The sequence below is a fragment of the Larus michahellis genome, chromosome 20 (assembly GCF_964199755.1).
Source record: "Larus michahellis chromosome 20, bLarMic1.1, whole genome shotgun sequence".
NCBI classification, from domain to species: domain Eukaryota; kingdom Metazoa; phylum Chordata; class Aves; order Charadriiformes; family Laridae; genus Larus; species Larus michahellis.
In genome coordinates, this window is record NC_133915.1 from 5707101 (window position 1) to 5734313 (window position 27213).

The window sequence follows — 27213 nt, forward strand, 5'->3', positions numbered from 1 at the left end:
AGGACAACCAGCGGCTTCCCGGTTGGCTGAAAGTAACCCCGAATCCCTGGAGATAAGGTTTTTCTTCCAGCTCCTGCCCTCGGGTGCTGCGGATCCCCCAGCCCGGTCTCGTGGGGGGCGAGAAGGCCATCGCTCCCGCACTGTTGCAATGTGTTTCCAACCCAGCCCTGCTCCTTATCCGCTTCGCACTTTGCTTATCCGCTGCTTGGAACGACAAAAATTAAAAAAAAAAACAAAAAAACAACACAAACCCTTATGGCCTGGAAGCCAAGCCCCCGCAGGGCACGCATCCCTCCCCATGGCATCTCCAGGGGGGGAAGGTCCTGCCAAAACCCCCCCAGGCTCACCCGCACCCTCGGGATGCTGCTTAAACCAATGCAAAACCTCTATATTTGCACTAAAAACACTGGATTAGCAGCTCTGACCATCCCGGAGCTGCCCCCGAATAGGGCTCACGGTGCGTCCTTTGCACAGACAGCGGAAAAGCAGCAGGGACGGGAGCGTTACGCTGGGAAGGACTGAAACGGGCCGGGAAAATTTGATATAAACTGAATTTCTTGGACGCTTCTTTGGGAAAATGTTTGTGTCGTAGCTACTTTCCCCCCCCCCGCCCCAGCTCATGGTTTATAACCAGTAAAATATCCCTGTTGCTTCAACACCCAACTGCTCATACTTAACTTTGCTGGTATAAAGCGAGTCCAGGGCAAATAGTCGCTATTTTTGTACATATTTTTTGATATTATTTTATCTGATGTGCGTTGTCCTTTGGAATAAAGAGCTCAGAGTCTTTATTAAAAACAAGCTGCCTCTGGTTTTTGGGTTTTTTTTTGCTCCGGGTTCGGATTTTCTTTTCATCCCCGTTTCTGCCACAAAATGAGCCACCGGCACCTGCTTCTCACACCAACAACGGCTGCAGACGCAGCTCCCGGGTGAGTTTTGGGCAACGAACCGCCACGAACGCCATGCTCAGGAGGTTTTTGCGGGTGGGAAATCACCGCTCAGCACTGTTTCTGGGTGCTCAGCACCAAATGCAGCTCCGTCACTCATCCAGTCCCACCGAGCATCCTCTAACCCCATTTACTGCCCCATGGGCATGAAACAGGCGACTCTTTCCCCAAAGTAAGCGCTTATATAGCGCTGTACTGTCTTTATCACCCCCAAATTACCCGCAAATCCCGCAATTTAAGCATAATCCCAGTGGCCTCCGGAGTTTTGCCCTACAAGCACTGGTCCCAGCGTTTATTTCTGCCCCTGTCTCCCAGTCCTGCCACGGCGTCAGCGCGACCAGGGGCAGTGCTGGGCTCCGCAGGACCATGAGAAGAAGAATTTATCCTGGGAGGTGTCGGGATGTGGAGGTTTCCCCCTCGTAGGGAGGCGGGGAGGGACCGACCTTGGGTCCCAGCCTGCCCCTGCACACACTCCCTCGCCTCTGCTCTTGGCAGCAGCCACTTTTCCCGAACAGAAAGTGAGCTGAAATACCACCACCCCCAGCCTAATTTTGTATTTCAATAGCTTTAAAATGAAAAGAAAAAATAAAAAAAAAAAAATAAAAAATCAAAGCCGAAGTAGGCAACGAGGTGGCAAGGTGAGATCTCAGGGGGGCTCCTCTTGCCTTTAGGAGCCTGGTGCTGGATTCGCACCGGCCAAATCCTCGGGCAGACGCAGATGCTTTCACCCGGCGGTGTCGTGGATGGGAACAGCAGCTCCTGTTCGACGTCGTGGATGGGAACAGCAGCTCCCGTACGTGGGTGACCCTTTGTCACAGCCCTGGTCCCCGCAGCCAGGGCTGGAAGCGGGGTCTCCTCCCCCTGCACTAACCCTGCCAGCATCACGGTCCTCATAAGCTCTTAACCCGAACCAAAAGGCCGTTGTGCTGCAACGCAGGACCAGTAAAGCGTATATCGGTATTTATTTTTATTTCTGCAGCGCGTGCATCTGCCAGGGCAGGTTGTAGGTGGGAGCTGGGGCCGGCCGGAGGCAGGGATGCAGCAGCTCCGGCTCCTTCGCGGCCTCTGCCGTGGAGAAACGTCTCGGCTGGCTCAGTCCTGCCCTCCCTCCTCTCCTTCCCAACCCCCAGGTGGTTTCTTTATGGACAGAAGATAGACTTCCAGTTGGCTTTTTCTTCTTTTTTTTTTTATTTTTTTTCCCAAGCACAAAAAAAAAAAGGGCTGTTCCGTTTGGATAACCAAATCATCCGAGAGTGTTAAAGCATTAATCACAACGACATGGCAGGCTTTCCCGGTGATAAATATCCCCTTGATTAACGCAGAAAAGAAAAATCCCACCCTAACTATGGAGACGTGGAGTTTTAACCAGCCTTAACGAAGCAGAACTCCTGTTTGTACGCAACTAGAAACAGAAAGCATCATTTAATGTCTGTCAATTAGCGTCACGCTCCGCCGCGAACATATCCATCAAGATTAGATAGTGTCTAATGCTGACATAACATTTACACTTGTTTGTGCCAAATCATTTATTTAAAGCTAGGGAAAAAAAAAAGGAGGGGGGGGGGAGAAAAAAAGGCTGCCTTTGGATAATGTAACTGTTGACTAACATTTGCATGCAATAAACCACATACTTGGCAAGGACTCGCAGGGCTGGAGCCAAGAAAAATCTTCAGCTTGACCTACACAACATTTGCAAAGCGGAGCAGTGGGAACAAGTTCGCTCCAGGGAGCTAAATAGGGGCTGGAAAACGCAAGGACACCCAAAGCGCCAGGCTGCATCAAAGCGGCGTTTCCTCCCCACCTTCCCTCAGTTTTTGGTACCTGGTTATCACAAAGATGCTTTGCCGGGAAGCGCGGGAAACCTTTCGGCGACGAGCACAAGGATGCGGCTTTTGGGATGTGCGGGTGCTCCCCAAGGAGAGAGAGGCAAACCGAGCCAGAAAGGGCAAGGGTCTTAAAAACCCTTGAGGATTTTCAATATTTCCTATTCTTATTGTGGATGCTCTTGACATCTCTACTTCGCCTCTAACCCAGCCAGCGCCTCGGTGGCAAGGCCGTCCTGCCGCAGGGAGTCCCGCATCCCATTTTGGGGTGCTCCATCCCCCCTTGAGCCACCCCATCACAGCGGTACCCAAGGCAGGGGGCAGGGAAGCGAGGGAGAAGCCGAATGGCACAGCCGTCGAGGCAAATTTTCACCATGTTGGACAGCCGGTGGGGAAAGCAAAGGAAAAGTGGGAAGAAAAAGGAAAAAAATAGAATAAAATACTTGGGAGAAATGGCAAAACGCGGCTTTGCAGATTGGCGTTCCCATGGGAAACTCCTTCGCTGCCTCTCACAAAAATCCGAGGCGCATTCCTCCTCTTTCTTCTGGGCTGGGCTGGGCACCATTTATTAAGAACAGCCGAAGGGGGAGAGAAATCGGCAGCGAACGGCCCTGGAAGCGCTTCCAAAGCCGTCTGCCCGCGATAATTTACGGCGGCCCACTCGCAGAAGGGAAAGTCAGGAGATAAGACAAGTATTTTTACAGGAAAAGGAGTTAAGAGGGAAGCATATATGGGTGGGTTTTGTGCTGAAACGCTCCGGTCTTGGAAGAAAAAGGAAACGGGGCAAAGAAAAAGGCTTTTGGAGTCGGGTACTGGGTGTCTGAGCAGATGGACTCAGGCTCGTTGCTTTGTCGCCCAGCACAAAATAGGAAAGTAGGGGGAGAAAAAGGGACGTGATGTCTGTCACCCGTGGTCACCTCACTGGAGACCCCCCGGCAATGTCCTCCCTGGGGGCAGGGGGGTGAGAGGCAGGGAAAGGAGCTGTAGGGCCCGGGCTCTCCTGTGCGGGGGAGTCAAGCCTTTCCCTTTGCTCCGGGCGCTGGCAAGAACAGCAAGGACGTAAGGGAGGCTCCGGAGGGACATTCCCACCGGAGTACAGCCGGAACCTCCGTAGAGCCAGCGGGGGAGGATGCTCACGGCGCTGTAGCTGTTGGTTTTGCCCAATTCTGTTCTCACTTAGGGCTTTTTCCAGCACTAGGGTTTGGGTTTCTAAGAGATGTCAGCCATGCATGGTCTTCCCACCTTTTCTTTTCATCCAGAGCCTTTTGGGGCAAACAGATTGCCAGAAAATAAGGGATTTTTTTTTTTTTTTTCAGACGTGAGGTCATATAACGTTGGAGCGAGGGCAGTCTCCCCTTGGGCACGCAGAGACGTGTCGAGCCCCGGCTGCCCAGCCTGAGCCTGCAGGGAGATGTGGGCTGCACCCCCAGCAGCGTGGGCAGCAGGGCGAGGGGGGGATTCTGCCCCTCTGCTCCGCTCGGGGACACCCCCCTGCAGTGCTGCCTCCAGCGCTGGGGACATCGGGAGCACACGGAGCTGTTGGAGCAGGGACGGAGGAGGCCCCGGAGATGCTGGGAGGGCTGGAGCCCCTCTGCTGTGGGGACAGGCTGAGAGAGCTGGGGGGGTTCAGCCTGGAGAAGAGAAGGCTCCGGGGAGACCTTGGAGCCCCTTCCAGTCCCTAAAGGGGCTCCAGGAAAGCTGGGGAGGGACTCTGGAGCAGGGAGGGGAGCCATGGGACGAGGGGGAATGGGTTTAAACCAAAAGAGAGGAGATTTGGATAAGATCTGAGGAAGAAATTTTTCCCTCTGAGGGTGGTGAGCCCCTGGCCCAGGTTGCCCAGAGAAGCTGTGGCCGCCCCATCCCTGGAGGGGTTCAAGGCCAGGTTGGCCGGGGCTTGGAGCAAGCTGGGCTGGTGGGAGGTGTCCCTGCCCAGGGCAGGGGGTGGCACTGGGTGATCTTTAAGGTCCCTTCCCACCCAAACCATTCTGTGATTCTATGATATTCCCAGCTTTTCAGACTGGGTTTCCAACGCACTGTGATTTTCCATCCTCTGTGTCTAACAGTTTGCATCGCCTGAGCCTGGCGAGGCTGGATCCGGGCTCCCAGCGGTGACAGCGCCAAGGAGCAGAGAGGGACCCCGTCCCGAAGAGCCGGTGTTACTGGGGGGAGGTAAAATGAGGGACACGAGCTGTCGGGCAAAGCCTCCCGTGGTACTTTTCCACCTGCGGGCGAATGGCCCAGCCCAGCGGCACAGCGGGGTCCCGCTCACGCCGCGCCGGAAAGCAAAGGGATTAGCACAAGTCTCTCTGCAAACAGAGCTTGGGTGGGGGCACCCAGGGCTCCTCGCCACTCCCCTGAGAATAAATGGCCGGGTTAACCGGGAAAACGCACCGGCCGAGCTCTCGCGAAGCAATTATTCATTCGCAGCCACTTTTCTCATGGGGGATGGCAGCGCCCGGGCTCCTGGGTTGGAGATTTGCAGGGTTTACACAGGACGGGGTCACTCCGGGGTCCACCCAGAATCACTTCCTCCGCAGAAGGATGTCCAAATGCTTTACAAACACCGTCCCAACGGCTGCGCCGCGTGGTCGGGGCCAGGGCAAAGCTCCCCAGGGCTGGGACTGTGGGAGCAGAGAGAAGCCCAGAGGCTTCAGCAGATGCCAGATGTTCCCCTCGAACACGTGCAGATGTTTTCCCCCATCCCAGCCGGGTCCGAAGCAAGCAGAACGTGGGCTCCCTTTTGTACCAGCTAGATAATATTAATCCCTTTTCTAGACTCTGAGCGCTGCGGCGGCCGGGAGCTCTGCCAGCGTCTATCGGATTTGTTTGCTGCTAGGTATCGGCACGTACGAGGCAGGGGGATACAGATTGCTCAGCTCCCAGGCAAGTTTCCGTGATGAAACCAAGTTTTTCCCAAATACCAATGTTTTAGTCTGGATATCCATGCCGTTCCCCAGCCATTAGCTACCTGCACCAACTGTGCCCCCCAGAATGGTACTTCCACACTACAGGCTTTATCCTTTTGGCCTTTAAAAAAGGGGGAATGGAGACAAACCTACAAGTTGGCACCAATTCTGCACTGCAGCGGGTCCCCAGGAAACCCTCAGCATCCACATAAGCCCACCATGGGAACACAGGTCCCTGCTCCACAGAAACATGGTGTATTTGATGACATGAGCACAAAGAGGTACCGAATCCAGAATGATTCCGGTCGTTTCCCATCTCAAGAGCCAGCCGCTCAGCCCACTTAAACGAGGAGATGGTGATGGGCACCATCAAAGCCGGCAGCAAAACTTCCCAGACCCAGGACTGCACCCCAAAGCCACAGCCTTGTCCCTGTCAGCACAGGCAATGTGGAAACATCGGGGTTTTCACACCCAATAATAGGCAAATGGAGAATTTTAGGGCAAAAATCCTGGAGCAGGACCTGGGGACCCTTCAAGGAGGCTTCACAAGATCCGACTCAACGCAAGGCAGCCCCATGTCCAGGCGACAGGGCATCATCTAACCCAGGGTCTGGAGCTCTCAGGCTTCAGAACAGGAACCAAGAAACTAATTTTATTTGTGACACCAAAACCTACTCAATTTTCACCCAGATTTTGCGATCGGGGAGGGACGGGGACACTCATTGCTCTCCGTAGCTTTCCCCCAGGTCTCCCCATTCCCAGCCCCAACAACCTCCGGGCATTATTTAGCAAATGACCAATATTTCACCCCTCCTTGCCAAGCAGCTTTTCGCCGGGTGTCGATGGCACATCAACCCTCCTCATCCTCTATTTGCGCCAGCGAAAGGAGGAATTACCGCAGTATTTATCTACCACGCTTCTCTCACCAGGAGACCGTTCGTCTCCTTGGCAAAGCAGCCCCGGGCGCACCCATCCCTGCACGCTTCTCGGACCACTCACTAAACAACATCGCGGGGGGCAAAGTTTTAAAGCAAACGAAATGCTAGAAAAAAATTTAAAAGATGATGATTAATATACCTCGGGGATTTAATTGATGAGCGGTGGCGTCCGGGCTGCGCTGGCTGTTGCCGACCTGCGTCTCTGAGCAGTTTTTGGAGGGTTTGGTTTCCTCCAGGCAATGATGAACGGACTTTTGCTGTGCGTATTGTAGCAGGTGAAAAAGAAAACAGGGAAAAAGTCCAAAAAAAGACTAATATTGGGGCCTTTGGGCCAGCAGCAGAACAGGCGGTAAGCCAAGCAAAGGAGGATGCTGCACTGGGGATGTATATTGTGGGTAGGGGACCTGCTTAACGCCTGGACCAAAAGACTCATGGCCCCAAACTGGCATTATTCCAGGCTGGAATTACATCCACCTCCTCCACAGCCCTTCTGCAACGCTCCACAACAGATTTACACCTGCAGAGCCTGGCGGAAAACACTTACCTGTTCTACAAACGGATCCCTTGTCTTTTAAAAGGATTTAAATCTCGAGGATAAATACAAATGTTTTTTATTCCCTTTGTGGACAATTGTGGCAGAATTAGATAGCGGGTTAAGGTGTGGCCGGAAAACCTTTCACTCCGCGGGCTGCATCTTGTCATCCAAGGTAAACACGCAGCTTAATGAAATTTTGAGAGGGAAAAGGTGAGATATTTGCCTTCATGTTCATTACCCTTTAAAGCAGAAACAATATTTGAAGAGAAACAAAGAATGGGACAAACCAGATAATAATCAGACGCGGTGAACAAACACAGCCCAGATCCTGGATTAATCAAATGACTTAAATAAAAATCCAAATGCCGGGGCTGCGGCGGCGCAGGGGAGAGCACCCGCGTCCCGCAGGGCATGTAGCACCCGTCGCCGGCCCTGATGTCTCTGCCAGAATGTCCCCCCGGATGACACCCCAGGCACTGTCCCGGGGCTGTGGCCATGGTCATTGCCACCGTCCGCGTATCCCAGGGAGCATTTGTCCCCTGGTGTCCCGCTGTCCTCACGCCCGATGCTCGGGGTGCACCCCCGGCAAACCCCCCCCGGTTGCTATCTCTCCTTTCACCCATGCAAGTTTTGAGATATTACAGTTGCTATTTAATTTTTCCCCACCCTTTTCCACTCGTATACTTACAGACTGCTAGGAAAAACACCAGTTGGGAAGTTTATAAAACACGGACTGTGCAGTAGAAGGGAATTTATTTGTTGGTACCATCCCAAGACTTCAATATACGAACAAGTGCTGACCACGGCAAAGCCAACACCCTATAGAAGATCTTCGCTGCAGGAAATCCTGCAAGTTTCAGGAGTTGCTACGGTCTGTGAGATAACTAGGACGCATTAAAAAATGCTCTCGAAAGATGCTTACCCAGTAATCTGTACTGGTTCCAAAGGAACCATTAGTGTCACTTAGAAAATCTGATGCATTCCCAGGGCAAAACGCCACCCAGCCCGGAGGGAGACGGGGACATCGGTGTGTCACGGCTCTCGGCAAGTGCCACATGCCCACGGGTGGCACCTCCAGCAGCTCATTCCTCTTCCCCGGGAGCCGTCACAAACGATGGAGGAGACGGAGAGATGCCCTTGGGCTCTGCTTTCTCCACCGCTCTCGGTACCCACGCGTCCCACGGACGCGTCCAGTCCTGCTCGGCTCCAGGAATTGCCTGATTTCTACTGAACAAGGCAGGCAGATGCCAGAGGTTCAAAGCAGAAAGGAGGGGGAAGAGATAACCATCGAGGTGATGTGTTGCAGAGGTCCTTCAGCCTTTCGAGGAATCTCAGCCAGCCAGCCTCTCCATCCAGGGAAAAACCACCCCCTTCTCCCGACCGCAGCCTTTTCCTGCTGGGAAAACTGGGGCTCAGCTCAGTTCTGCAGCCCCCCTGCTCCACGCGCCTTCCTAACAAACAATATCTCTTTATTCCCCTCAATAACCAGCCACGTTTTCCATTCTTATTTGCAGCACCAGTAGGGCACAGCGCAAAATAAGCATTTCGTGAAGTCAGGCGAGTTTTAGGCAAGCCAAAACCAGAGAAAACATAAGAAAAGTTTAAATTACTCACCGGGAAATGGAGGGGGAGCAGCCTGAAGTCCTCGGGGACGTCGGGGCCGAAGGGTTGCAGCAACATCTCCCTCTCGGGCAGGTGAGGAAAGCTTCTCCCCAAGGTATCTTGCAAAGGCACGGAGTCTCTTTCCATCGGTTTTTAGTTTTCCTAGGCGTTTTCCCTTTGTTTTAGTAGACTTAATCCAGAGTTTTGACAGCCTTGAGGAATTCAGGGGTAAAAATCCCCTTAGTCCCCCTGGGTGTAATGGGGAAGACCTGGATGCACAGGAATAAGTGTTATCAACAATTTAGCTGTGAGTTTAATTGTGTCATTTGTGTCCCCCGTGACCACACATCAGCCGAGCACAAAAATTCCCTCCTGTGCAGATGGGTATTAGGGACGTTTCTCACTTCTTGTGGAATTACTGGGAATGAGATGGAGGTGAATGGTGACTACGATAGAGAGAAACGATGGGGAACTCGCCGGCCTTCATAGAAAAACAATATTTAGCATTTTTAAGGTACGCGTGAAGTGTTACGCACTTCACCTTTCAGGGCTAAGCACACGTTTACTACACAGGGGGGGAAAGGGGGTTAAATATTTACAAGGCAAACAGAAATAGAAACCTGTCAAAACCATTTCGCCGAGCGTAAATAGCGCTTTATCTTTTGATCTTGTCTCTTAAGCTCATCAGCCAGGCGGGGCAGCCAGTTCTCCACCCCGGCACCTCGACGGTCCGTTGCACCTTCTTGATTTTTCACTGACAATTTAAAAAAAGAAAAACAAACAAGGCAAAAAAAAAAAAAAAAAAAAAGGGCAGAAGAGGTGAGAAAAAGAAAGTCCGTCTTCCTTTGGGGTGGACCAAGGACATCAGCATCTTTCGGCTGCTTCCCTTTGTGGGCAGCCCTGACTCCCCAGGTAGGCGTTTGCTGCTAAATATTGTAATTATCATTATTATTCCCAGATGAGCTGCCTTTTGTTAGCCTGGGATGGGCTGGGGCAGAATTGCTGGCTGGCTGCATCCCAACAAAAGTTCATCTGTAGGATTTTAGCCGCATCTCTTAATTGCTGCACTGGGAACACGCCGAAATCAGTTCCTCCTGTATCCCTGGATGCTGCACACCCCGGGGATCAGCATCTATTCCAAACCCATCGTTTTCTAACCCAAACTGATAGGAAACAAATTGTGCTCCCGCTCCTTGTCAGAATTACACGAGGCTGCTCCCAAAATAATCCTTCAGACACAGATTTTTTAAGGCTGGAGATTTACACCAAGGAGTTTCAGGCGACCCTCTTTAAATCAGAGCCGCCCCGTGGTTGCTAAGCTGAAATGTTATTTGAAGAGACGCTGGGTTTCGTGCTGGGTTCAGGACAAGGACCAAGCGGTTCTGCCAGGTTTATTAGAGGTAAAAAGGAGCCGCAAAAATCCCAGATCCTTTCCCGTTGGAAAACTTCAAGTTTAGAAATGAAGTATGGTAAACTTCGGAACAAACTTTGGCCCCAAAATAACCCAACAGCACCAAAAGAGGTGCGGGATTCCTTCTGCTCACGCACGTGTCCAAGCGTTGGCAAAGCCCGTGGTACAAACCAGGCTGGGATCCCATCCCGCAGCGATGCCGCTCTGCTCGCAGAGCCCCCCAAAACGCCCCCAGCAGCCGCCGAGGTGGCAAATAACAGGCCGTTTGTCATTGGCTACCTGTGTCTGACACCGACCTGGAAACCAAAATCCCTGCATGGAGCCACAAACATTTTCCAGCCGGCGCTGAAACAGTCGCTCCACGCTGGAAATTTCGTAACTGAAAATTATGAAATTGAATTTTTTTTATTTTTTTTTTACCCCCCTTTAGAGCCCCCTTTGCCCAAACGCTGGGGTCTCATTTGCCCTGGGGACAGCCCAGTCCCAGGCTCTGGGGCAGCTCAGATCCACCTGATGCTGCTCAGCCCAGCTTTAAGGGAATTATTCTGCTCCCCCAGCACCAGAAACCATACCCAGGAACCCGTCCTTTCCTTTTTTACTGAAGGGGAAGGCAAGATCTAAAGCAGCTTAATACATTCCGGGGTTTTCCCTTCAAATTAGGCAGCAAATATTATTGGAAACCTCAGCAAACGAAGCAGCTCCCCCAGGGCTTTCACCCCATGCACTTTCTTCCAGGAGGGGGGGAAAAAAAAAGAAATTCCCATTTGGGAATTTTCGCTGCTGAACAAGCCGCAGGCCGTGGGTTTGCTTTGCAAATCTCAGCAGCCCGTTCCTCGCCGAGAGGAGCGAGTTTCAAAACTCTTCAGCGGCTCCTAGAGGAGCGCAAGCCCGTGATAGAGATGTCAGCTCCTGCCAGGCTGCAAAACCCCTCCCCACAAGGATTTTATTCCTCCAGCGAGATGACGAAGGGCTTTCTCTGACTCAGCTGGGAGGTGCTGGGCCTGCCAAGTGTCCAGGCAACGCTAGAAGGCACCATTCCTCCAGAGATCGGAGCCAGACACCCTCCCGCCACTCAGCGCCCAACTACACAGCTAAGGAAAGCCACAAGCGTGAGCCCAAGAGGCCAAAAAATCAGAATATTTTATTTCCCTTGAGCTCCAGTGATACAACTGTAGCAGCATTTCACAAATGAACTCCTGCATTGTTAAACATACATTTCAGGAAATACATTAAATTCCGAGGCAGGCAACAATAAAAATTAAGAACTGCGGACAAAGTTACTCATCCTCCCCCTTAAATAATATGTGCATTCGTTGCAGACAAAGCAGCAGTACATGTTTCACATACCAGGTTAAAATAAAACTTCAGACTCGCAGCACAACTTCCCAATGCAAACCCTGAAGAAGAGGAGACGAGGAGCGACAGCTTCGGCAAAGGGGCCCTCACCTGGGGATCCAGCATTGCACACAGCAGGAAACATTTTAAACACATCAGAGACCTCTGCAATTATTAGACCAGCTGGGCACGTCCCCAGCTGCGGAATGGGACACCTGGTTTTATCAGATACCCCGGGGTAACCCATAAGGAGCTCCACAGACACACAAGTGCTCCTCACCCACTCTCAGCTCGAGGCAAAGTCCCCAAGAAAACTTGGTTGATGATTATTTACATGCTCAAAACTCAGGACACACGTTTTTCTGGCTAGCAACAGAAATGGGATGTTGCCTCCCCCTCCAAGTATAATGCTCAGCTGGCCGAAACCATGACCACCCTTCCCGATCACTCCATGGCCACGGGCTCTGTCCCCTGGGCACGTCCACCCTTGGTGTCCCAGCTACTCACGGGTTACTCCAAATGGGAAGGTGAAGTTCTCCCAGAAGAGCCAAGGGAAAGTCAGAAATACTAAAGCTAAGCAGCCAGAGGAAGAGGATGATGCACTGGGGACCCCTTGCCGAGCATAGCTCCTAGCTACCGAAGTCGCACTGAAAGCTGTCGCCTTCCACGCTACGCTACAGTTTGCCTCTTTGAATATTAAAGCGACCCCAAATTTTCCTCTAAGTGTTTACGCCCATCTCCCATGGAAATATTTTGTGCAGTTCTGGTTCCTGTTAGTGACTCTCCAGTTTCTAAAGTCAATAGAAAACAGACATTCAAGGCTAACGGACAGCTCAAAGACCCCCCGCCCTGACGAACTCCACGTACAGAGCGCGCTGAGGGCCTTCTCCACCGAGATCAGCAGCCTCAAGCTTACAATTTTCACACTTTTAAGACACAAGGGTGCATTTGACACAGTGATTCATTCAGTTTAAGTGACACAAAAAAAAATAAAGGCATCAAGAAGCTCATTTCACCATTACCAGTGGTACAAGGTTCATTGACACAAGGCACATGCAACACCACCCAGAGAGGTGCTCCTTGATTTACCTTCTCCAAACAACAGGGCAAAAGGATTAGCTCTGCTTAGTGTCATCCTACACAACGGGTCTGGCCGAGGGGACACCTCCAGTGACACGTGCCAGCCCAAGAGCTGCTCCCCCTGTAGAGCCCCCCAGTACCTACAGCAAGCTGGAGCCACGTCTCCAGAAGCTGCCCCATGCCCAACGGTAAGGAGATGGCACCAGCTCCAGACAGGGCAAGCTCCAGGGAGGATGGAGATTTGCCAAATGGTGTCCTGTAACTTATATTTGCACATCCAGGCTCCTAAAATCCCTCACTGGCTCCTGACCACCCAAGTAACTGGCTGAAGGAGATGTTTTGGTTTGGAAGAGGCATTCCCAGGAGGAGCAGGGCACGGAACAAGGATGCCACCCTTCCCGAGCAGGCACAGCTTTGCTGGTCACCGCAAAGCACGTCATCCTGCAGCAGCAAAACCAAACCCACGGCACAAGGAACTTCTCTAGGTTGGTTTCCCCCCCGCCAAAACCAGAGATGAGCAGCAGCTTATTGTCAAACACGGGCTGGGAGGTGGCTTTGGTTCTGCAGGTAAGACTTCTCCCAAGGTTTTCGCTGCTGGTTTGGATGCGACCCTTGCAACTCAGTAGCCGAACTGTAAAGAGAAGCTCCAGGTCCCCCCCGCCGGGGGAGCAGAGCAGCTCCGTGCACCCCGCTTCCATCCCACCAGCTCTCGAGCGCTGCACGGTGGCTCCTGTAAGCGGGACGAGGGCCTCAGTGAGACAGAAGTATGAATAAATTAAGGGAGGATGAAGACTGTTCAGCCATCACACAGCATAAAAATGTACCTTTTTTTAACAAAAAAAAAAAGTGTTTGCAAAAAAAATACTATTCTTTAAAATCTACTTTTTTTTTTTTAAAGAATCTCCTTGTAAAAAATTGAATTGATAGTTTCCCCCCCCGCCTCTCCCCAACAAAGTGACCAGGCCCAAAGTGTCCTCATTCCTTCTCCCCCCCTCCATCCCAGCAAGTCTCAAGGGGCTACCAAGTACCTCGACACCCACAGGAGGATCCAGGCCACCATTTGGGGGCTAAATGCTGTATAATTAAAGCCAATCTGGCTATAAAAATAAATGCTTTTCTGTCTTCCTTGCACAGGATGGAAGAATTTAGCCCTTTTTAAACAGCTCAGCATCTAGCTGCAATAGTATTTAAAAAATAACCCAAATGTCTACATAGAAAAATAAAGGATAAACATTATCCATCTATTTATATAAAATAGTAAGTTCTGCAACAGGATATTTTGCTTCTTCGCTGTAAAAAAACCCAGCCTAGGCTGTATAACCTAAGCCTTCCGGTCAGGAGTAAACTACATCTTCAAACTGATTGAGACACAAATATCAGTTAGCATTTTCATTTCTCCAAAAATAAAGTTATTAAATATATATATTATTAGAAGTCTTTATAAACTATTTCACTGTTTAAGCACGGAGGGGGAACACGGGACTGAGGACCACTTTAATCCCTCCCTTCCCTGGGGAGGGAGAAGCGGACATCAGCCGTGGATCCAGCAGGGACCTGGCACGGTCCTCAGAGACCCGGAGCTGGCTGGCTTGCAGGCACACACGGAGACGCACGGAGGGGACGCGGAGACTCGCATTCCCCCTCGGTAAGCCCTTCACAAGGATGTTCTTTTCTCCAGCTTGCGCTTTGTGAGAAAGTACTTGAAGAATTCATACACCGACCAGGCGATGGCTGTTGAAGGCATCTGGTAAATGACGCGTGCCTGCACCCCTCTGAAATACCCCGAGATGCCCCCCAGCTGGTAGACAGTCTTGAAGGCGTTCACCATGCCCGAGAGATGCCCGCTGATGTTCACGGAGCTCAAGGCCGTGTTCTCCTGGGTGTTGAGCAAGGTCTTGCAGACGTCCAGAGGAGTGGTGGCGGCAGCGGCCACAGCCCCCGCGATGGCACCCGAGATGATGTGGGACCGAGGGTTGTACTCCCGGTGCGGGTTGATCTGCTCCTGCATGAATTCGTAGGTGATGAAGTGAATGGCCTGGAAGGGGACGTTCATGGTGAGCTGGGTGGTGTAGCTGCGGTAGAAGGCACCGAACCCCTCTGTCTTCTGCACTGTCCTTATGCAGGCCAGGACGGACTTGTAAGGGGAGTTGAACATCTGCATCCGTTGCTTCACCACTGGTCCAGGTGAGAGCCACGTGGCAGGCAGCACCAGGCAGGACGGAGGCAGGGAGATAAAGGCTAATTAGCCAAGGCACATGTTGCTTGGTCATGACAACACCCACGCTTCACGTCCCAACCATCCAGACCCAACCTCCTCCTCCAAGTCCAAACCGCCCAGACACAAACCAGGTATTTCTGTAGCGATGAGCTCCATAGCTACAGGCGTTCACCAGCTTTGCTTCCCCCAGCCTGCCCAGTGCTCCCCCGAAAACTCAACGCACAAGTGAGGGAAGCAGGTCAGAGCTCAGCCCTGGTGTCCAACAGCTCTCTGTTTTCACCGGTTAATGTATTCCTCTCCTCAAGCTTAATTAAGGAACCTTTACTTCTAGCTAGAAAGGCATTAAGACAGACTGATAAGGACCCTCGGATGCGTCTGCGAGGATGCAGAGCTGTCGTGCAGAAACACTGACATACAAAGAGGACAACAGCAAAAAGTTGAATAAATACCTGCACCTCATCTACAGTCCCAAACCCAGAAATGGAACAACTCCCACTGACTCAAGCAAAAGGCCAATTAATTTAATCGGGATATGATTAAAAGGATTTGAAACACTAAAGAGACGTTTTTGTGTTGGGGTTTTTTTTTTTTTTCCTTCAGAAAAACCGGACTTGAGGCCAACTCAGAAGTACAATACATTAACGCGGAACCGCTGGCAGCCCAGCTAATTGTCTTCATTTTAGCTGCATTTTACTCTTAGTCCTCTTAATGCCAGACTCTGCCTACTCGGGAAAACTACTGAACGGTCCCACGGCTGCTGCACTTTAACGTGACTGAGCTCAGTTTTGTTTGGGTGGTCCAAAGCTTCAGGAAAAACCCCACCATTTCAGGAAAGATGCACTAGCTGAGCAGTAACAGCATCTTGTTAGGAAAGGTGACCCCAGTTCTCCTGGGAAGTCACAATACACCACACCGACGCTGTGCGAGCCCTCGGCAAGCAAGGGAAAACAGCCAGGCAGAATTTACCCCTTTACAGTGGCCTGTCTGAGCTCATTAAAAGCTGGGCAGAGTTGCTAAAGCAAAGGGCTCAAGCCGCCGAGATGGCGCGGGGTGTCCTCAGTGCCTTCCCGGGGCATTACCTTCAGCCGGGTTCATCACCGCGTCGTGGAGTAGCGTGGCCACGCTCCCAGCTACACCTGCAAGACACAAGAGCATCCTTCAATTAAAAAAAAAATAAAGGAAATATTCAGTGGCCGGGGACTTGCTCTGGCACTGCCACCCATGGAAGCAGCAGCCGATGGCTCAGGAAGCCCACACAGCACCGAGTGCCGGGTACCGCCAGTGGGATGCTGCAGCCCGAGGAAGCACCCAGCAACACGGCTCATCCCGGCGGAGAAAAACCCAGCCCGAGCAGCTTGCATTTTTTCAGGTTTTTAACCAGGATCCGCTCACAGCCTTCGCCATTCCCCACAACTCACAAGGTTTTGTCTATGCAAGACGCCGCCGGCTTCACTCGGCCCGCGCTGGTCAGAGATGAGCAATGTTTAGAACTGGCTCAGTGCATCCATAATTAGGCATTTTCACCCATTTACTCAGCCTAGTTTTAAACACTAATTGCACAGATTCTGCAAACATCCAGCCAGCCATTAATGATTCTGCAGTTGGCTCTAGGATGGGCCTCTTGCGCCACACCTTCCCCTTTGATGTAGGTTTCCGTCTCAAATTCTCTCTTGCCCAAATGACTTTCGGTCATTTCTCATTAACACAGCACTCCAGTTTGCCCGCCGCTACTGCAAGCCTGTAGCTACTTGACAGGCAAACACGGGAAGCGTATTACTAGCAAAAAGCAGCAAGCCAGGAAGATATTATATACCCTTAACTGAGTTGGGTTGAGACAAGTCAAGTGACCGCCATGGCAGGTTCCTACCATCACATCAAGGACCAGGCAGAAGTGTCTTCTGCACAAAGCCTTGGCTGCTCAATTAGAGGGTTTCATAGAATGGTTTGGGTTGGAAGGGACCTTAAAGATCACCTCGTTCCACCCCCTGCCCCGGGGCAGGGACACCTCCCACCAGACCAGGTTGCTCAAAGCCTCATCCAGCCTGGCCTTGAACATCTCCAGGGATGGGGCAGCCACAACCTCCCTGGGCAACCTGTTCCACCACCTCACCACCCTCACAGTAAAGGGTGCTGCTCTTCCAGCGGTATTGCTGGACCTAAAAGCCTTTCTGGCAGAAGCAACGCCTTTAGCAAGGCATGCGAGCAGGTAGAGGAAGCAGCACGCTTCACCATGCTGGAGCTCCAGGAGAGACATGGGGAACAACCTGTACTGCAAACCTTAAGAGGTTTAGAAGATGCCTTCAACAAAGCCAGAAACAGCCCGCAACTGCAGCAGAACACCTCTTGTCCAATGTATTGGTTACTTCTGCTAGAATAAATTGAGATTAAAGAGTAGTGCAGAAACCTAGAGTGACTAGGGCTTTGGAGGGCGCCCAAGGGTGCCATCGTGGGGGTCAAGCCAGGAAGGGCTTCTCTTTCTCTGCCGTGACAGCCAGCTCTACCCTCTGGAAGAGAGACCCACCAAGCAGCCAGCAGTCCTACGACAGGACCGTGTTTCAGAGGAGCATGGTGACCAGCGTGAAGCCCTCATGGAGGGCGGGTGCCACACTTGCCTACCTGACGTCCCCCTGCCTCCCCAGCTCTCCCAAAACGGGTGCCGAGACCTGCCAGCCCGGGGTTGTGTTTGCACCCTGCGTCCTCCCGTACCGGTATTTACAGTATCTACAGCAGACCTTCCAGGAGCAGAGCACAGCGAAGGACGCCAGGCTAAGCAAGCAAGAGACAGGCTGTTAATTGCAAGCGGGATTATTTCCGCCCCCCCCCCCGCAAAAAAAAAAAAAAACAAAACCAAAAATACCATTGGCCAAGTGGCTGTTTCCTCCATGCTGGAGAGTATCACTTAGAGACTTTTTCATTTTTTCATAGCAGGCAAAGTACATTGCGTGGGCAGGGCCAGCCCCCAGCATGGTGACATTAATCCCCCGTAAAGGCCTCCAGAACCCCTCCGTAAGGACAATCTTCTTCAGAGCTTCGTACACGCTCCTGTACTGGGCTTTGGGGTCCGGCTGCAAGCTCTGCATCCTTGTCTGCAACAAAGCACACGAAGGGAGAGGTCTCAGTTACTCGGTCTTTAACTGCAACAGGCACAAGCCGTAGACTTAAAGAGCTACGAGGCTTCCAAGATCGTTAGAGGGGGTCAATAATTTATTCCTCGGTTGCAGCCCCGCCGGGGCCACGGCACTATTTCTCAAGATTAAGCGACGAGATTAACTCCGCGCTGCCATTGCGACACCCAAACATGAGGAGGCTGCTCAGGCAAGCGCTCGGCAGAGGGAAGCGTAACCTCTGCTCTTGTTTGTGCATGGAAAGTACAGGGAATTAAGCGAAGGCAGTCGTTCAAACGACTCCGTGAAGAAATACAGTTAGGTCTTTAATTGCCTCTCGCTTACACCACCGCCGGCTCCCTGCCCCGGCTTGTTTCTCCGGCAGTTGCTCAGCGGCTTGTGACATTTGGTGCGCAGTGAGTCCACCCGATTGGCAAACAGCTTTCCTAGAAGGGCAAGCTGAGAAAACGGGGGACCCGCAGTAACCCCCCCCCCCACGGAGGTCAAGAGAGGGAAAGGCCACCCGAGGAAGACCCAGCGGGTGACTGTTCCCGGCAGCCTGGGGAGCACAGAGCCGCCCTTCACCCCATCATCTTCCCCCCCCAGCTCCTGGTGCCCCACAGCCACCAGCATCCCCAGCGTGGTGGTTTCATCTGCATCTTTGTTCAATAAACCTCAACAGGCTTTTCTTCCATAGTTTTTTTTTTTTTTCCCTTTTGAAGGCATCTCAGCTTCTGGCAGCCAAAGCACCCTATTAAACTCGCTGCCATCGCTTAATTACACACTCCGGGAAAAATTACTACTTTTAGCTTGTTTCAGACTGATGCCCTCACACAGCAACACGCAAAGCCCTTGCAATGACGATGCCAACCTGCGACGGGTGTTCGCAGGGCACAGACACCAGCCACCTCCCCCCCAGCAGCAGGGGAGACACTGGCAGGGCTTAAACCTCTCCAATCCTCCCCGAAAGACCGAGCAAATCCAGAGGATGAAGATGCGAAGGGCTCTGCTGCTCCTGCCGAGCAGCCCACGGGTCCTGCCAGTCCGCGCGCCGGCTGGTACAGCCCGTCGCACCGAAACCGGTCCGGAGGGATACAGCCTTTGGTGCAGCCTCGAAACGCAAACGCAGCAGGCTCCTGGGAAAGGGCACAGCCACGGGAGACGAGCGTTCAGCAACCCGCAACATCACATTAACGGCCTTTCGAGAAGCTCGACAACTGCAACTCAGAGGTCCTTTGGGTCTGACAAGGAGGACGCCTTCTGCCCCCTCAGCTGGGACACCCCATCTTCGGAATAAAGTCGTCGTCCCTCCCCGAGCGATTTGGCAGCCCGCAGACACCGGTGAGCAACGCGAAGGGCTCCATCCTCAGCAGAGATCCATCAGCCCTTGACAAAGCCAGGGTTGCCCACGCCACCTCCACACTTCCTTGCGGGAACACGGCCCTTCACGCTTATCAGTTCACTTCAGTAATTAGCCTGGGGTCAGGGGGGGGAATACCACAGCTAAGGTGTCAGGCAAGATTAAGCCAATAAAACTGTTTCAGGTTTGGACCTTCGACTCCCCAAACCACTCCAGTTCCTGGAAACCGAAGGGCACTTTCAAAGACACTTTCTGAGACCAAGCAAGAGGATCAGGGCTGCACTGAGGACTTTAACCCGGTATAATAAAACCAAGCTATAAAAGCAGGAAAGCGATGCGCGACGCTAAACCAAACAAATTATTGCGTTTGTAGTAAATATTCTAAAAAAAAAAATAAAAATAATTGCATGGGAATTCCAGTTGGGAAGTGACTTATTTCAGCGGCTAGCTGTGTTTCAGACACGAGCATCGGCCGGTGATCGCGGCAAGGCATCACCCTACAACAGGGGATTTGGCGGCCTCGAGCAAAGCTTCCTGTTTCAGAGCACTAAATGCGCCGTAACCTATGAGCAGCGCTGGGAATAAACCCAGAGGCTCAGAAAAATCCTCCTTTAAAGGTGGCGACGACACTGAATTATCTCCGAATTTTAAAAGCCTGTTTTCAATCCGGCGCTCAGCCCTCGCCGAGGGTCTCCCAGCCCCTCCAGGGGCTTCCCATCCCAGGGATGCTCGTCGGGAGGGGCTGGAGCTCCCGATGCCCGGGACAAACTCCCAGCAGCCGCTCCACCGTCAGCGTGACTCAGCACGACCCACCGCTGCCGAGCTGGGCGCATCCAGCTGGGGTTTGGGGTTTTTGTTGCTCTTTTTTTTTTTTTATCCCGCTCTGCCAGTTTTAACTTGAAGGCATTGCTTCAGACTCCAGCACCGACCCCAGATCTCGACCTCACCCCGTTCTACTGTTGGGATGCCTTGGAAGCAGCCGGTATAATTTAAGCACGCAGCGGTGCCATCTCATCAGAAAGGTAATTAGGGATAAGTGCTCCCGTCCAGCAATAAACTCCCAGCCTGGCACGTGCAGGACCAAAGCGCGTGACGCTATGTTGTTGGGAATGCTGAGTATCCCCCCCTCCCTCTACTGACAATCAGCTGCTTTCACATGAAAACAGGTTAAACAGCAATTTTCATTATTCTACTTATCATCTCGAGGGGTTCAAAAGCTCACGCCGTACCCCGGAGAGGGCGGTAAGTGGGTGTTGTACCCACCTAACCCACGCACGCTGCCCTCTGCGGCAGCGCCAGCCCAGCCAGGTCCACAGCCCGGCACCTTTCGTTACAGCTGCGGACACAAACAGGACAAACAGCCCAAGGAATAACCAACCATCCCCAGGATCTCCCGTGGGGCCGCCGCAACGCAAGAGGCAAGGGAGCTGAGAACAGGTTGGGCTCTGTTTCACCCAGGATAACTTTATCATGGTGTGAACAAGGATGATTTGCTACGAGCTATGCAGTCCTCACCCCCCCCCACGCCCTGGCTCCTGCCACCTATCTGAAGCCAGCAAGCTCCTCCAGGAGCCTCACCCCCCTGTTATCCAGCCAAGAAATACTTCTCCACCTACTTAAATTAATCCTCATTGCATAAGGCAAGAGCGCACTGACAACCACAAGCGTCCCAGTCGTCCCGGTTTCAGCTGGGGCACAAGCAGCAACACCAGAAGTCACAGCTCCAGGTCCATCAGCTGTTTGCGGACCAGCGTGGCCTCTGCAGATGCTGGTCCCAACCTTCCCCTTGCCCCTTCCTCCTGCTGCCAGGAGCATGCGGGACTACATCCAGAGTCCTTTTCTACCTAGAATTGTGTTCCTAACAAAAGTCAGGTCTTGAGTTTTGCATATTCTCGCCAAGGGTCACTGATTTGATGTGCCACTGTACAATATAATTTGCTTTTGTGGCTTTTTTTTTTTTCCCTGAACGTGACATGATTTCTCCAAGTTCAGCCTGTACGTCCGTGTGACAGACAGCCACCCTGGTCTCCCTGCAGCTAACAAAAGACACGGAGAACACAATATGCTTTTACCAGGAAATTAGCAGCATTTCTGCAGCGACTGGGTCAGATCCTGTTGGCAGGAAAAGGCTTTGCTATTGCACGACCCATGGCATGCTCAAGCTCTGAACTCCCTATTTTTTAATTTTTTATTTATTTTTTTTTTTACTGGGCTGTTTTGCAGCTGGAGCAGCTCCCCAGCCAAGCGACACACTCGGTGTGGTACCCACCCGTGCGTGAAAAGGCCCACGGTGGGGAGCAGAGGGTCGGTCAAACTGGTCGGCCGTGACTTTCCAGCACCCCGACACCATCAGCTGGAACAGGAATAACTGCTCCCCTGGGCCTGCGTGGAGATGGGTGCGTGCAGAACGTCCCACTGCCAAACCCAAGCCATGGCAAGCGTCCCTAACCCCAAAGCCTAAAGAAACCACAGCGCACCAGCTCACAGGAGCTCGGCTGCCCTGCCACCCCCGGACTTGTGTGCTTTCAAGACCTTAGTTACAAGCAGGGAAGCTCCAAGGCCTCCTTGCACAGCGCAGGTCACCCATGGTTGACTGTCCCAGCTGGAGCCAAGGAAACACTCGCTCCATCCCTCCCAGCTAGCCCCACCGGACTTGTCCTCCTTTCCCTTCCACCCCCTTCTCTCACATTGCAGATGTGGGCGAGATGTTTCTCCTACCCTTCACCCCAAGAGTTCCCATTACAGTACGGGACCTCCCGTACCCGTTAGGAACCATGCGCAGCCCCAAAGTCAACTTAGAGATGTCTTGTTGCACCAGCTTGGTTAGGAGTGGTGTGGGTTTTCATGGAGAAGGACGGCAACACGGTTAGGGCTGGAGAAAGGACTTTCTGTCATTAGCATAGCTGCCCTCCGCTGCAAGGAAGGGGGGTTCAAGCCCAGCACATCTCCAGTTTCTCATGGGGCTGTCTCACATCAGCAATTAGTCCCCAGGTGAGGACAAGAGCTGCTCTTCACATCCTCAAGGCAGCTACTCATGAAACCAGCTCCCACAGCCCCACAGAAAGGCCACCAAACAGCTTAAGGAGGCAGCTCCAGGGGTGGGGGATCCTCCAGAAAGTCCCTCCTGCTGCCATCACTAGAAGTCCTTGACATGCAGATCTCTAAGCTGAATTTACAGAGTGGTCAGGCTTGCCAGGACAGCTGTATTTTCAGCAGCTACAAACCAAAACACACCTGAGCACTATGAGAAACACCATCAGCACACGTCTAAAAACCCACAGCTCCAGCCAGCATCTACCACAACAGCAGCAAAAGACAGAAGGCAGCGTGTGGTGAAGGCTGAAGCTGCAAGTGGGGGGGGGGGGGGGCGTTGCCATTAAAAGGAAAAGACACCAAGCAAGTCTCAATAATCACAAGCCTCCAGCTGCAGCTCGAGTTGGTAAAACACAACCTGTAATGCCCACTGCCCCACAACCAACAGCAACGCTGCTGCAAAACGCATACGCAACCAGCAATGCTCTCAGCTCGAGCCGGGGAATGGCAGCCCAGTGCCGCAGGAGGCTGCACGTGGGTACGGACATCACGGATTTGCATCCTCCCTCATCCCACCCCAGCAGGAGCCGCATCGCCAGCACCTCTGGGCGCTCTCTGTGTGTCACGCAGGCGTATCTCTGCATTTCAGAGGTCCACAGGGCACCCTTTTCAGTGCTTGCCGTGCCTCACCTCAAGAGGACACCACCACCGCAGCCCGCCCTACCCCGACCCCGGCAAACTCAGGAACCGGGCAAGTCTCTGAAGCAAGTGATTCCCCAAATTAAAGCATTTTCAGTTTCTCTTTGAGAGGAAATGACTTGCTGGAACCAAAACATTTCCTCTAGAGCACCATCGAGCCAGGTGCCCGAAACGCCTCTTTCTGCAGCATCCACAACCCCCTGCCTCCTCCCCGGGCTCAGCCGTGACTGAGCCCAGTAAATATTATCCAGAAAGTCAGATTAAGGAAGGAGCTTTGCTGCTTTTCTGTAGGAGGAGAGCGGCACGTTTCCCATGGCAAAGTGAAAGACAGAAAGCTTAATTATTGTTTGGTTACTCCCACTACAAGGAAAAGCCCTTTTTGGGGTCAGTTCTCACTTTTTTCAGTAGCTGACAGAGAGAACGGGCACAAGCCAGCCGCGGGTGCAGCACCCAAAGCCCGCAGCTCGGGATTTCGCTCTGCCCCTCACTTTTGGGGGGACCTTGGCCGTGCTCCACCGGAGCTTCCCCGCAGCCAGACGACAGCCCGAGTATTTTATCTGCTTCCGAGCACTTCAAGGCAGTTTGCTGAGCGGGATCATTTCCAGCGTTAAGGCATTGCCCCGGCACTCTCCTGACCCTGAAGCAATTGGGGAATTTCACTGCCTGGTGAAATCAGCGCTTTCACCTTCCTACAAAGCACCTCCCGCTCCGGGAAACCCGGGCACGACTTTCATTTTCTCCCTCTCCCTTTTCCCCCCCTGCAGAGGAAATGCCCTCTTAAATCAACGCCATAAAGTCCAGAGTGACGACACGCTGCCCCGACCGTGACTTGGCAGAAAACGCCAGGCTTGTTTGTGAAAGGAGCCGGTGCGGAGGCACCCGGGGTGGGCACGGACCCTACGCCTTGGGGGGACCCGCTACACCGAGCGGCCCAAACCTACGAGCCGGGTCCAGCAGGCACAAACCCAGAGGGAAAACACAGAAAGAAAAAAAAAAAAGCAGAGAATACATCCTTTGAGCGCTTATCGCAGCCCACTGGCAAGACCTCCAGTGCCTCAAAGCGAAGGCATTTCCTCTCCTCTACTCTTTCAGGCAGCCCCTGCATTGAAAAGAGGAGAAATTAGAGCATCTGCTCGCAGCCTTTCCCCACCGGACCACGGAGGATCCGTCAGCACCCGCAATACAGTATCGAGGGCGTTTGGGTCTTCCCCACCTTATTTTCTCTTTTCTAAGCCGCCAGAGCAGCATGCTGGCGGGGCAGAGGGAGGAAATACCCTTCGTGATTCCTACCCTACGCTTCCTACTGGCGGTGACACCACGAAGTCATCCCTCGCGTGGACTCGACAGCACAGACAACGCGCTCGTTAGTCCCCAGCAGCTCATCTGCATCCAAACCCAACCACCACCGCCATAACTGCGGCCGTGCAACCCCCCTTTATAAGCCCCAACCCCAGGAAAGCCACCGCTGCCGCCACCTGGGGTGACACATAAGGTCAGGTTCACGCCGCTGGCAGCCGACCTGGTGGCTGGGACAGGCCACCCCATTTTCCCCTCCTGGGCTGGGATTCCAGTGGGGATCCAGCACAGAGGGCACCGGTGGCATCTCCTGCACCGGGGGGGGGACAAGGCCTTTGCCAGCAGCAGGGTCCGGCGCACACCTCTGCACCGGGGGTTGTGCAAAGCTCGTGGGGATCCAGGATGGCACCTGAGGGGCTGCGGGGACGGGTCCAGGGTGGGTGCACAGCTCCGGCTTCCCTGGGAGACGTCAGGAGTGACGCCTTGGGGAGCGTCCACACTGCAGCACCCTGCGCCCCGCTCACCCCCAGCGCCTCTTGCACACACACACACCCCCCCGGAGCCCGGTACAGCTCTGCTCCCCCCCCAGCACCCTCCCTGCTCCCCAGGGCCCTGTGCACCCCGACACCTCTTGCACGCTTTCCCCACTTACACCCCGACACCCCTTGCACCCCGACACCCCTTGCACGCTTTCCCCACTTACACCCCGACACCCCTTGCACCCCGACACCCCTTGCACGCTTTCCCCACTTACACCCCGACACCCCTTGCACCCCGACACCCCTTGCACGCTTTCCCCACTTACACCCCAACACCCCTACACCCCTTGCACCCCTACACCCCTTGCACGCTTTCCCCGCTTACACCCCGACAACGCTTGCACGTTTTCCCCGCTTACACCCCGACACCCCTTGCACGCTTTCCCCGCTTACACCCCGACACCCCTTGCACGCTTTCCCCGCTTACACCCCGACACCCCTTGCACGTTTTCCCCGCTTACACCCCGACAACGCTTGCACGCTTTCCCCGCTTACACCCCGACACCCCTCGCACGCTTTCCCCGCTTACACCCCAAGACCCCTTGCACCCCAACACCCCTTGCATGCTTTCCCCGCTTACACCCCGACACCCCTTGCACGCTTTCCCTGCTTACACCCCAACACCCCTCGCACCCCAATACCCCTTGCACGCTTTCCCCACTTACACCCCGACACCCCTTGCACCCCGACACCCCTTGCACGCTTTCCCCACTTACACCCCGACACCCCTTGCACCCCGACACCCCTTGCACGCTTTCCCCACTTACACCCCTACACCCCTTGCACCCCAACACCCCTTGCACGCTTTCCCCACTTACACCCCTACACCCCTTGCACCCCGACACCCCTTGCACGCTTTCCCTGCTTACACCCCTACACCCCTTGCACCCCGACACCCCTTGCACGCTTTCCCCACTTACACCGCAACACCCCTTGCACCCCAACACCCCTTGCACGCTTTCCCCGCTTACACCCCAACACCTCTTGCACGCTTTCCCCACTTACACCCCGACACCCCTTGCACACTTGCCCCCCTCCTTGCACCACTGCACGCCCCAGCGTGCTCTCCCACTTGCACCAGCACCCCGTACACATCCAGTACCCCGTTGCATGCAGCCCCGTGCACACACTCCCGTACAGCCCCGGTACCCCGTTGCACACACACCCGCGGACCCCCGGTGCCCCGTACCGCCCCGGTACGCCGTTGCACGTCCCCCCGGTGCCCCGTACAGCCCCGGTGCCCTGTTGCACGCCCCCCCAGTACCCCGTACCACCCCGGTACGCGCCTCCCCCGACTCCGGCAGCCACCGGAACGGATCCCGGCCGTCCCGGGGGGGAAAGGGACCACTCCCACCCTCCACCACGCACCTTGACCGAGTCCACCGGGTACATGACGGTGTGCTCCATGATGCCCGCCACCGCCCCGGCCATCATGTGGGTGCCGAGCGAGGCGCCGCTGGGCAGGCTCTCGTACTCCTCGCCCTCCATAGGCGGCGCGGGGGCGGCGGCGGGAGGGTGGTGGGGGGGGCCGGGCCCGGGGGGCGCCGCCGCGCTGCCCCCCACTCCGCAGCTCAGCTCCATCCGCCCGGCGGCAGCGGGACACACCGGGAAAGGTGGAGGGACACCGGAGCCGGGGGGGGGTGACACGGGGGGTGCGCACGGGGCTCGCGCGCCGCCCCGGCCCCGCTTTAAAGCCGCGCCCGCGCCCCGCCCCGCCCCGCCCCGCGCCCGCCAATAGCGCGCGGCCGCCGCCGCCCGCCGGCCCGCCCCCTCGGCGTGACGTCACAAACTACCGGGCCAACGGGAAAGGCGGGGATTGGCAGGGAGGCGGGCGAATGGCGAGGAGAGGCGCAGGGGGCGGAGGGGCGTGATTGGCTGCGCCGGCTGGAGCGGGCCCGGCGGGCAGGGGCGCGCGGGGCGGGAGGGGAGGGGGGGGGAGCAGCGCGGGAGAGCCCGGCCCCGCCCGCGGGCGTGGGCTCCTCGTGCGAGCGCGCGCGCCGCCGTGCAAGCGCGTGTGTCACACCCCCCCCCTCCGGTGCTGCCTCTTGCACCAGCGGCACCCCCGCGGGGGGGGGGAGGCGGGGGGTATCGGGGTGCAAGCAGTGAAAGTGCGCGGGGGGGAAAGTGTGCGGCGGGTGTCAAGGTGCGAGCAGTGAAAGTGCAAGGGGGGAAAGTGTGCGAGGGGCACGGGGGTGCGGCGGGGAAAGTGTGTGAGGGGTGTCAAGGTGCGAGCAGTGAAAGTGTGCGGGGGGGGGAAGGAGTGGAAGGGGCACGGGGGTGCAAGCAGTGAAAGTGTGCGGGGGGGGAAATGTGCAAGGGGTGTCAGGGTGCAAGAGGGGGGGAAAGTGTGCAAGGGGGAAAGTGTGCAAGGGGCATTGGGTGCGAGC

At 54.4% G+C, this 27213-nt stretch overlaps 1 protein-coding gene across 2 annotated transcripts; it reads right to left on the bottom strand.

Moving 5' to 3' along the window:
* Window positions 1-11283: 11283 nt before the first annotated feature.
* Window positions 11284-26502, bottom strand: SLC25A37 (solute carrier family 25 member 37). Of its 2 annotated transcripts, XM_074563606.1 has the most exons (5): window positions 26195-26320; window positions 18771-19375; window positions 17653-17881; window positions 15875-15931; window positions 11284-14752 (listed from the first exon to the last, which is right to left on the bottom strand). In XM_074563606.1, exons 3-5 carry the CDS (start codon window positions 17873-17875, stop codon window positions 14232-14234), a joined length of 801 nt encoding a protein of 266 aa, XP_074419707.1. In that variant the 5' UTR covers window positions 17876-17881; window positions 18771-19375; window positions 26195-26320; the 3' UTR covers window positions 11284-14231. The 2 variants fall into 2 exon arrangements, with proteins under 2 accessions (XP_074419707.1, XP_074419706.1); XM_074563605.1 differs by lacking the exon at window positions 18771-19375 and having other exon boundaries at window positions 26195-26502.
* Window positions 26503-27213: the final 711 nt, after the last annotated feature.

What these genes read in the sequence shown, in the direction of transcription:
- SLC25A37 (XM_074563605.1), bottom strand. Translation starts at nt 26,407, where the DNA reads ATGGAGCTGAGCTGCGGAGTGGGGGGCAGCGCGGCGGCGCCCCCCGGG. An exon ending in ACCCGGTGGACTCGGTCAAG is followed by an intron (nt 17,882 to 26,194) that starts GTGCGTGGTGGA and finishes GCTTTGTTGCAG; the next exon opens with ACAAGGATGCAGAGCTTGCA. An exon ending in AAACAGCCACTTGGCCAATG is followed by an intron (nt 15,932 to 17,652) that starts GTATTTTTGGTT and finishes TGTGTCTTGCAG; the next exon opens with GTGTAGCTGGGAGCGTGGCC.